Source organism: Lissotriton helveticus, chromosome 10 (genome assembly GCF_964261635.1).
Source record: "Lissotriton helveticus chromosome 10, aLisHel1.1, whole genome shotgun sequence".
Lineage (NCBI taxonomy): Eukaryota > Metazoa > Chordata > Amphibia > Caudata > Salamandridae > Lissotriton > Lissotriton helveticus.
This window is the reverse complement of record NC_136071.1, coordinates 497574449-497586451: the sequence shown is the minus strand read 5'-3', so window position 1 is coordinate 497586451 and position 12003 is coordinate 497574449. Positions and strand designations below refer to the sequence as shown.

The 12003-nt window shown below is 47.2% G+C and overlaps 1 protein-coding gene across 1 annotated transcript in view; it reads left to right on the top strand.

Annotated features, from left to right (window-relative positions):
* The window catches only part of ABCA3 (ATP binding cassette subfamily A member 3), a 633557-nt gene that overhangs the window by 326178 nt on the left and 295376 nt on the right, over positions 1-12003 (top strand). The window contains exon 12 of the mRNA XM_078663005.1: positions 3661-3790. Coding sequence (XP_078519131.1) covers positions 3661-3790 — 130 coding nt within the window. The remainder of the gene's footprint in view (positions 1-3660; positions 3791-12003) is intronic.

Below are 12003 nucleotides of genomic sequence, written 5' to 3'. Positions count from 1 at the left end.
TCAGCAGGCAGAAGTCCCTCTCCCACGAATGGGAACTCGACGAGAATACACTGGACCACATATTCTCACAATGGGGAGTCCCAGGAATCGACCTGTTTGCCACCAAGGAGAACGCCAAATGCCCAAGCTACGCAAGCTGGCGTCCCCAACCAAGGTCACTCGGGAATGCGCTTTCCATCGGTTGGTTCAGCGTATTTGCGTACGCTTTTCCACCATTCCCGATGATTCCCAGGGTTCTCCGGAAGATGAAGGCGGAGCCTTGTACCCTGATCCTAATTGCCCTGTTCTGACCGAGGCAGCACTGGTTTTCGGATCTTCATCGCCTCTCCATCAGGGCACCGATCCGTCTGAAGCAGCACCCGAACCTGCTGACAATGTCCAATGGGCAGGTGCAACACCCGTGCCTGACATCGCTCAAGTTATCGGCATGGCTCCTGAGCACAGAGAGTTCTGTCATCTGAACATCCCGCAGGACTGCAGAGAGGTGCTGGCAAAAGCAAGGGCAGACAGTACCAACCGGACGTACTCTCTAAAATGGAAACGATTCTGCATATGGTGTTCAGAGAAAGGCCTGAGACCTCTCCATATCACACCCGAACAGATATTGCCATATCTACTGCACTTGGCACAGTCAGGGTTGGCGCACACATCTATAAAGGTGCATTTGGCAGCCATTTCACGATTCACCAGGACTTACAAGGGACCGTCTCTCTGGTCCAATAGGCTTATCAAGCAGTTCCTAAAGGGACTATATAGATCCTTCCCAAGACCTAGAAGGATCCCACCGACATGGCACCTCAATTTAGTCCTCACCCAGCTCATGAAGCACCCTTTTGAGCCCATTCATCGAGCATCCATCAAGTACATCTCATGGAAGTTGGCTCTACTGCTCACTCTAACATCGGCCAGGAGGGTCAGCGAGCTCCAGGCTCTATCCATTCAGGAGCCCTTCATGCAGTTCAAGCAGGATAGGGTGGTGCTGAGGACAAATCCGAAGTTCATACCGAAAGTACCGTCAGACTTTCACCTTAATGAACCGGTGGTTCTACGTTCCTTCTTTGCAAACTCTACCACCGCTGCAGAAAGAACACTGCACTCCTTAGACCTCAAAAGGTGTATAAAATTTTATATAGACAAGACAAAGAGTTTCAGGAAGTCATCACAACTATTTGTGGCCTACAGTAGACCAAGGATGGGTATGCCTCTCACGAAACAGAGCATCTCCACGTGGATATCCTCAGCGATAGCATTCTGCCATGACAGGGCCGGGCGGCCTTTGGGTGCTCATGTCCAAGCACATTCCACCAGAGCAATGTCCACGTCAACAGCGCTGTTTGCTGGAGTGCCGATTTTGGACATATGTAGAGCGGCGACGTGGAAGTCACCGCACACCTTCTCCAGACACTACTGCCTGGATGCTGAGCTAATGCAGGATGCAGCAGTGGGCCAGGCGGTGCTTCGACATCTATTCCAGTGAGGTGAGCCTTCCAACATCCCGCCATCCTGGTATGCACATTTCTTACTGTTATGATATATTGATGTATGCTAATGTTTCAAGGTTACAAGATAATGGATGTATTATCTAAAATGTATATATAGCATGCTTACATCGGAAATGTGCATAATATATTGCTGACTACTCTGATTCAGGCATGTGAATCTATGAAAGACACCCCTAATACTGGATAAGAAACGCGTTACTTACCTGTAACAGCAGTTATCCAGTATCGGTGTCTTTCATAGATTCACATGCAACCCTCCCGCCTCCCCTGGAAGGACTCACGTTCTCTCTAACTATATTACGCCTACCTAGCTTAGTGCATACGAAAATCTGAGAGACTGAGGCTCCTGTCAGGAAGGTTCTAGAGGGAGGTGATAGCTGATTGGCTGGCTCTAAGAGTTTGGTCCTTTTTACATAAGGACAAGGATAGGCCACTAAGGTGAGGCCCTTAGGCCTATTTTTCTCAATGTATGTCTATAGGACATTACTTTTCTATATACCGGAGGCTCCCGTCTCGACGACGGGGAATGATTCAGGCATGTGAATCTATGAAAGACACCAATACTGGATAACTGCTGTTACAGGTAAGTAACGCGTTTCTTCTTGAGCAATTAAAAAGCATTACATTTTGGAACCTCATACTTTTGACGTGATGGATAAGCATGTTTAAATGATTGAAAATAAAAAGGATTGATTTGTTGAAACACTATGGGTTTACGTTTATCAATTGAATTACATGGTTTACAAGGCTGTGCAACTCTTTCGTGACTCGCAAACCGCACGTCACAACTTCTGGATGATTCTACTGATGTGCATTGGGATGGAGCACATTTCGAGTGCATGGACGCCAAATATTTAAAAAAAGATTAAATGGATTTTACCAAACAAAGAAAGGGTGTGCTTCAGGTCCAATTCCTGATGCAATTTAAAGGAACCCTCGACAATCTCAGCCTTGGACCTCGCTACGCTGAAGGCATTGCTCAATTTGTAGTGGTGTTTGCCGCTGCTCGGTACTGGTAGTAAATTCTTACCACTGATACTTTTTAATAACACTCCACCTCTTGATGGTGCAGTCAGCTTATTTTCAGCACAACACATTCGTTTGGCAATTTACTGTACACTAAAAAATAACAGGACTTCCAGGCCGATGGTACTGGCATTTGGCATCACTTACTTGGCCAATGGGAGGCGCTAGCTGCAGTGGCCTCCTAAGTGATACCTTGAGCCCTGGCATATCTATTTTTACAAGATGAGTACTTGCCTAATGTTACTGACTTCCATTTATTTTGAAGTCTAAGCAATACATTTGACCTGGACAACCTGTTTGGTGTAGTAGACCTCTCCACTCAGTCGTGGTCGGACTGATATCATGCCTAGGTCCTGGTGAACTGTGAACTGTTTTTTTCCATGGTGCTTTACTGTTTGTAGATGCTTTTAGCCTTAAAACTTTAAGAATTCATATCTCTGATTCCCCCTAGCTGATTTTAATGTTTTGTTTATTTTTGCTCACTACAGTTTTCTCTATTATTTCTAAATTGTTTTGGGAATTTTATTGTTTGATGTTATTACTTTAAAATTGTTGGTTCTGCTTCTACTTAAAACATCTTTATTAAGTTGGTAGGGGTCACCGCCTCCTTCCAAATTAATAACTGAAATTCGGAAGTAAATTTGCTGCTACCAGCAAAATAATTAACCTATAAAATGGTGATTCAACATCAGACTTTCAGATCCATAATGATCCTTTGATCAAACATATGAAATGTGTGTATAATACGAGAATGAAACCAAATTGGCTGAAAGCATTATATCTACATTACTGAGAAGGTTTGCAAAGCCCTTCTATGGGGGGACTCCATAAATGTGTAGGAATTTGGGCATCTTATAAAGTGCCAGCCAACTGGGTGTACATGGGATGTGGGGGAGATGAGTTGGAATATGCCAATTAAAAATAATATGGTATAATGAACTGGGAGTATGTTACACAACAGTGGAAGGTATATAAAATGTATTGGAACCGGCCTTCAGGGATCGTTGTAATGTGAATTATTGTAAAGCCACAATAACATTTTTAAAGATTAAATTTGACTTAATTTGTTCCTTTGGAGGCTGAACCTTGGCAGGTGATATTGGAACTCTGACATCTTTTGCTTCTTCTATAGGAGTTCAAGATGGGTAACAAGATCAAGGAAGCTGTTGGGGATCTAACCCTGAATATGTATGAGGGGCAGATTACAGTGCTACTGGGGCACAATGGAGCTGGCAAGACCACCACCCTCTCTATGTTGACAGGTACTGCGAATGAAGGCAATCTCTTTAGGGTATGGGCAGGTTCAACTTCCCCTTCAAGCTTGCATAGAGTTTAATTAACAGAGCAAGAGTAAAAAATAGTGGGTGCATTCTGTCGTGAGTCTGTAACCTTTTATTAGCTTAATGCAACATTGTAATGCAGTGTTTATGCTGCGAGATATTCTGTCATTCTTGACCTTGGAATCTCCTTATCATATTGGATATTTAGCAGTAACATAGTACATTACTAGCCGAGTGTGTTTGGGTTGGGAGTTTATGAGGAAACAAATTGGAAATTCATGTTGTAGGATGTATGTTCTCCGTTGGAGGCTGAACAATGTACATTTACCCAACAAAACAATTTCAAACTATTCAATTTGAGAACAATGAGGAACAATTAACAAAGGCACATCTACAGAAAATGCGCTTTTCAATGTAAGTTTTCATAGTTCTATTTTTCTCTCAAAATTGTGGTAGTAAAGATGATAGTCTAAACACGTACCATAAGAGAGTCCCAAATCGTAGGACTGGCATAAGTGAAGATCGGTGCTGAGAAGAATATCATATGCCTGGTTTTTGGAAATTGAACGTCTGCCCTTGTACTTTCCTGACCAGAATTGTGCTTTTTTTGTTTTGTTTTACGACCAGTGAATTAGACAGTCAAGCAACGGTACTCAGCAATCTGATTTAACTCACTTGAGACATCGGGTGTTCAGTTAGATGTAGATGGTGCACTCCTTTTTAGATCGTTGTCTACCAGACAGCACTGCAGTCTGGGTGCAACAACATATTAGGGACATGCTAATGTTTACAGAGAAGAGGCTAAAAGAATAAGGAGGTTGTGTTGCCTAGGATTCGATTTTATTCCAATTCAATAATCAAGTTGCTTCAATTGCACACTTGACTCCCTAAAGTTAGCGATAACCAGCAAAGAAGGCTTGCCCCAGGGTGCGGTAGTTGGATAGCTTCTAAAATACTGCATAACCGAGTATTGTCAAATCTGTGTCTCTTCTAGAGACTAGGGGCATACGTTAGAGGGCAGTATGGCATGATACCCTCAAAATATCTCCACCACTCAGTCCATACCATGAATATGCTTTAGCTCCACCAGTTTCCACCTTACAGCGACCTCTGCCCTGACCTCCACCCTACTGGCATCAATCAGTGCAGCTATTGGCTACACCACAGACCATACTTTTTGTCCCTTAGGAAAATGTTTGCGAGTGCCCATGGTGTAGACCATCATTTAAAAGCTATTGTCAAAGCCAGTCATTTACAAAAGCTAGAGTTCTTGGCATTGCCAAGCGTTTTAGAATTTCTACTGTCCATTGTACCAAGGCAGTGGGTAGTCATTGCAGCCATTCAACCATTGCTCATGGCCCCAAGCCATTGACTAGTTTGTAGGCCATTGTTTGTACAACCAGTATCTATAATGAGCTGCTTTTTAGCAACCTGTGTATAGGCTGCCTCAACCAAAAGGAGCTACCTAATAGATTGGAAACACTCAGCATTACTTGATGTACTTGGCCTTGGTGTAAAACTAAGGCCCACCCACAAAGCAGGCCCCTACACATGGCACAATTCCTTTCTGGACCATCCTCTACCTTAAGGCAGACCTGCCAACTCGCATACAGTGCCACTGTGTCACTTGATTTCAACTACTTTCAGATGGTAGCAGTGAAGACGAGCTAGTACCCACTGCACAAAGTTACTTTTCTGCTAGTTTTTGGAGTTTGTTAGCTGCTGTAAGGTGTGTAAAATTCCCCAGCACATCAGCAATAGCCCCAGCGACCCCCCCCTTTTTTTGAGATGGTGGTAGTTTTGGTGGGTGGCTGGTTCTTGGTGCAGGGCCATACCCCATCAAGTCCTCATCCACTCTTCACATTCTGAAATATATTTGTAAGTTGTATGGTCTGTTAGGAGCCCTTATTAGGGTGTGAACATGTTGATTTGAAGACTATGGAAAGGCCCCCCTCCAAGAAGTAAATCTGTTCTGTCTCAATTAGGCTGCTCTCCAAAAAGGTTGTGGACACTGTTATATGTGTTATTTTGTAGAAATGCTAATATGTAAGACAGCATGCCGGGTTACTACACATGTTAGAAAGATAGAGCTTTTCAGTCCAGTAACTTTTCAGTGACATACTCACCTTTGCAAGGTAAATGAAATATGTGCCTCACAGTTAAGAAAAGTAATGTTTATAGCGCAACTAAATGAAAAAATAAGCCATTTTAGTAAGCACTGTGTACAACATTACTGTGCTGTTATTTGCCTCTTAGCTGACTAAGTATACCCCCATTTCAGCCATGCCAGAATACAGTGACACTTTTCGCTTCTCTCCATATTCAAATTTTGTAGAGGTCCCACCAGCCAGGATTTACAGCAGCAGGTAATTAATAACCAGTGATTGAAAAGAAAGACAGGCTTGATCCTCCTCTGCAGTCACAGGCCTAATGACAACCTCTTATCTCCCAATGTTGGTTTAATTTTTGAATTACTCAGTGTTATGGCTTGGCCTGTGAGAATTTAGAGGGACTGCATAACACACTCTTCCATACACATACACTCTGTCAAGTTTGCTAATAGGGTTGGAGATATGAAAACTGATGCATAAAAAGGCGAACCGACAGTGGAACCTTCTAACTACCAGCACCTAACCTGCTATCCCTCCACCAGTCTTATCCCCTCTATACTCACTGGGGTCTGTGTGCACACTGAATCGCACCCACTGTCACAATGCTAGTTCCCTTCGGAACCTAACAGTTCAAGATACAAGCACAGGTGCACCACACCTCAAGATTTAAACAGAAAGAACAATTATAAAGTCCACATCCAATAGCAATTTCTTTCTTTTTATTCCATTTCCAGTGGATTAAAAAAACAGAGTCAAATTTGTATGACTCTACGCACAGTACAGCCGACATGTTTCGTCCCAGTGCAGGACTTCTTCAGGGCTGTTAAATTCAAACAAATAAATATGTATATCAAAAAACAAAACTTACAGCAAATACAAAACATACTTTACAAAGATAAAAATGGGCTAGTATAACCCATATCCACATCAAAACTACATTTCCGATTAGACGTGTGGGGAGCCGAACATGGCGGACGCGTCTCTGTAGAGCTCCGCTGAACGCTCCTGCCAGAGACACTATCCGCCGATACTCCTTGTCCCAACAGGTCAAATTTGCGGGGCACTTTGGTGGTGGACGCACCAGGAACCTGACGGTGTGTCCCGGAGGTCCGGGGTGACCCGCTCCGGCTGCAGCACTTGCTTCTCGCTGGCTGGCGGTTCTCGCGGCTCCCCCGTGGACGGAGGCAGCTGGGTTGCTGAGGCCGAGTGCCCCGAGTGCAGAGGTTGGAGCGGCCACTTGTCTGCTGGGGGTTCCCGCTTGCTGCGGGTGGGTGCCTGATCCCGAGGTCGGGGGCTGCAGCAAGGACGCCGCGGCGCCCATTCCCCTTCTCTGCCCAGAGAGAGCTGTCCTGGTGCTTCGGCCCTGGGGGAGTGTGTGATCGGGGCAGGTCCCGCGGGGGTGAAGAGTGTGCCGCGGCGGTGGAGCCCCCACCCCCCTGCTTTCCCTGAGCTCCAGCAAGTGGAGAGGTGTTCGGCTGGAGGCGGGTTGAGGCCGAGGCTCGCACATTGACGGACCCCCCTGTGTGCGGCTGGCCTGCCGTTGTTCCAGATAATAGGTGGGTCCCGCATTGCTACTGTGCCCCCCCCCCTTTGGCCGGTGGAGTCAGCTGCTGGTGCCTGCTGGGATATCCTGGGACCGGACGGGGCCTCTCTGGGCTCGGGGAGCCCTCCGTGGATCCTGCAGGAGTGGGGCCCGGGCCCCGGGGGACAGTGAAGACTGTGCTGGCGCCTGGTGTGGGCCTCTGGTGGCGCCGGCGGCCTGCTTCAGGTTGGCGAGAGGGCCAGGACTTGGGGGGCCTACCAGTGTTTGGAGCATACCGGGGCGGGATCCGGGCCGGCCCCTGATTTTGGTGGTGATGGCGCCGCCAACGTAGTGTCGTTCCCCCCTGCTGTGGCTGTGAGCTCTTCTGGGGGAGGATTGCTGCTGGGCCTGACTCCTGCTTCTGGGACCTGCGGGCCATGCTGGGGCCGTGCCATTCATAATTCTGACCTGCTGAGGCCGGGGCGCCGGGGAGCGGTGCCTGCTCGGCGGTGCAGTTGGGGGTGCTTTGCCGCGCAGTGGGTGCTGAGTCCTGCTGTCCTCCCCCTGCTCTTGGCTCCGTGGTCTGCTCTGCCTCGGACTCTCGGGGAGCTGTCCCGCACACCAACTATGGGTAAAAACAGCGGCGGCGCCTAAGCAACCCATTATGGACCAGTACACCAAGGCCGCCCCGGCCGGGAAGGAGGCCGTTGGGGGTGTCTCCTCGGACACAGTGATGCTTCTGGAGGCCATCACGCAATCTCGTACAGCTCTTGAGGCCCATATTGGTGCGGTGGGGTCTGAGGTGGCGTTTCTTCGCCAAGATCTCCGGAAGGCGGTGGACCGAAACACGGAAGCCCAGACGCGGGTCGCCACTGTTGAGGATACTGTGACCGCCCTCCAGAAGAAGGTCAACAAGCTGGCCATGTGTCGGGGATTGCCAGTAGCCCAAAAATATATAAATGCCACTAACCTTGTCTTTGTGACCAGCGGAGACGATGTCTGAAGATAGGCCCCCCAATTCCTCCTAGACACGACCCCCAACAAAGGAGTTTATAAACCGTCTGCGTGGACTCGTGCCCTGGGGAAAAGGGAACTGGATAAAATAAAAAACTAGCTGTGGGTTCTGTGGTTCCCTCAAGGTCTGGTCAAAAGAACTGCTAGGTACCAGGAAGGACGTCCACACTACATAAGAGGATGACAAAGCATAAGATGTAACACCTGCTCTCTTCTGAATATCTATAGCTAAGTACCTAACGTCTTCTCACTCCTTACCAGAATGTCATACAGCCAGACAAGGTATTTCCTGTCCCTTGTGTCCCAAAAAAAACAAAAATATAAAAAAACAAGGGAATAGTAGTCCAACTCAAATAGTTCTTTAGCTGGTTCGGTATATACCAAAAAATGCGCAGTCTGTACTTGCTGCTGGAAAACGTGAAGAATCACAATGTCACAACAAGATTAAATACACCCAGGAAGTGTTCTTTTCCAAGTCTGATAGCGTTGTTAAAAGGACACAACGCTAATGTTCATGGACTGTTCTATCGGTGATTGTGTTTACAGAATCTATAACAGAAAGAACTGGAGCAATAGTGTTCAAGAAGGCATGAGCGTTATAAACAGGAACTGCGGCCAGAGGTCACCAACAGAATAAAGTAAACAAGGCAGCTCCCCCTGAAATACTACTGAAAGGAAATTACACAGAGCGCGTCTTATCATCAGACGCGTTCAAAAGCAATAACCCTTCTCAAACCGCCGAATGTGATGTAAACGCAGAATAGCGCGTTTAAACTACACCGCGGTTTTTCCTTTCTCAACTATGCACAGGTACTAGGCGAACGCGGAGGAGGCGAGCCCGCACTCCTTCCGCTGAAATACCTGACTCGATTCCGGAATCGGTAGTAAATAAATGTCCAGAACAGCAACGGCTGCAATCTTCAAGCTGAAATCCGGCGGGGAACACCATCCGCCATTCCCACAGAAACAGGTTGATTGACAAGCACCTTCCCATCGTGAAGGAGTTGCTTTTGTAAGTTCCGCCCTGAGCCTCCTGGTGTCTTGTCCCTAGGCATGCTGGTCGCTGTAGTTTTCCAGGATTTTACCCTCATCTCATGTCGGACAGGCAAATAGCGGAGAATACGAGAATGGTATGGTTGTAGCCCCCTTGACATCGAGATCGCTACAGAACCCCCTCTCGAGGGCTGCCGACCCGGCGGTCTTCCAGGCCTACCCGGGTGCAGAGCATGGAAGAGATCCACCAGCTCTGGACAATGTAGGTTGTCCACAGGTTCCCATGTCCTTTCCTCGGGTCCATAGCCCTTCCAATCCACCAGATACTGGACCCTTCCCCTAACCAACCGGGAGTCAAGGATTGTCTGCACCTCATATTCCTCCTGCCCATCTACCTCAACAGGAAGGGGTTACTCGGGCAATCTCATACCGGAAGGACAAGGCAGGAGCAGGGAAACATGGAAAACAGGATGGATCTGCCAAGAACCAGGAAGGGAGAGTTTCATTGCTACAGGGTTGATGACTTCAACTATACTGTACGGACCCACATATTTAGGTTTCAATCTGGTAACCCCTTTTATTTGGAGATTTTTAGTGGAGAGCCATACCTTATCCCCCACCCTGTAGTCTGGTTCCGGGGTTCTCTTCCTGTCGGCAAACCGTTTCTGTGTGGACTGAGCATTGGCCAGATTGTGTTTTGCGGAGATAAGCACCGCTCGAAGATGTGCATGATGTTCATGAATACTAGGTACAGGAGAGCGAACAGGCCAATCAAATGGGAGGGCGTTGGGGTGGTAGCCCTGGAGACAAAAAAAAGGTGAACAACCCAGAGTTGTGTGCACAGCGTTGTTATAGGCGAATTCCGCCATCCATCACAAGGTAGTCCAGTCCCTACTGTTTTGCAGAGTGAAGCATCGGAGGTACTGTTCCAGCGTCTGGTTCAGACGTTCGGTTTTACCATCTGTTTGGGGATGGTAACTGGAGGAGAGGCGTGCATCGATGTCCAGTGTCTTACAGAGAGCCCTCCAGAATCGAGACGTGAACTGAGTCCCCCTGTCAGTAATCAGAACACAAGGGATACCATGAGCCCGTACAATGTGCTGGAGAAACACCTCAGCCAGTTCTGCAGCTGTGGGCAATCCTGTCAGTGGTACAAAATGCCCCATTTTTGTCAGATGGTCAACAACAACCAGGATCACGGTCTTTTCGTCACAGGGTGGCATCTCGACTATGAAGTCCATCGATAGCGTATGCCAGGGTTGTGGAGGAATAGGCAAAGGTCTGAGGAGTCCCACAGGTTTTGCATGGGTAGCCTTTCCTTGTGCACAGATTGCACAGTTCTTAATGTAGTGTCACACATCATCTCGTACTCGGGGCCACCAAAAGGAACGTTCCTCACTGGCAATTGTTTTATACGTTCCCATGTGTCCACCCAACATAGAATCGTGGGTCCATGCTAACACTTGCTGTTGCAATGTCACTGTCGGAACGAATAAGGCAGTGCCATGATAGGCGAGATCATCCTTTTCAGCACGTTGCTCCGGATCTTCCTGGACCCATTCCTGTACGTTCATATTTGCTAAAGCAATCCTCACTTCTTCCAAGAAGTCCTGTGAGGACAGGAGGGCTACCGATGGGGTCGGATCACCCACTTCTGTCAATATGAAAGGTGGCTCGATATCCACGGTTTCTCTCTGCTCGTCTACTTCTCCTATGCGGGAAAGGGCATCCGCTTTCCCGTTTTGCGACCCAGGTTTATACTTGATAATAAAATCGAAATCAGAAAAGAACAATGTCCAACGTAATTGCCGTGGGGTAAGTGCCTTGGCGGTCTTCAGAAACAGTAGATTTCTGTGATCCGTGTAAATTTCTACAGTATGCACCGCACCCAGGAGATAATGACGCCATTCTTCACATGCTCTTTTTATAGCAAGGAGTTCTTTGTCTGAGATGGTATAGTTGATCTCACAAGGCGTAAGTTTTTTCGAGAAAAAGGCAATCGGATGTACTTGGCCCATCACAGGATGTCTTTGGGATAACACGCCTCCCACAGCACTTTGAGATGCATCCGCTTCAAGTATGAATAGCATTTGCGAATCAGGATGATGAAGGATTGGAGCCTGGGTAAACTGCTTCTTTAGGAATTGGAACGATGTAGCTGCCTCCTCGCTCCAAACAAAGGGGGTATTTTTCCTCAAAAGGCTGGAGATTGGATGTATTATTTTAGAGAAATCTTTAATGAATCGTCTATAATAATTTGCGAAGCCGAGGAAGCTCTGCACCGATTTAACATTCCGAGGGGTGTTCCAATTAGTGATGGTATCAACTTTCTTTGTGTCCATTTGAAAGCCTTGTGCATTGATTACGTACCCAAGGAAAGAAACTTCCTGAGCATGGAACACACATTTCTCAAGTTTTGCATAAAGCGAATTCTGCTGTAATTTGCCAAGCACAGTCTTCACGTGGGTCACATGCTCTGAAAGGGTAGAAGAGTAAACCAGAATGTCGTCTATATATACGACGCAAAAGGTTTCCAGACATCCTCGCAGCACCTC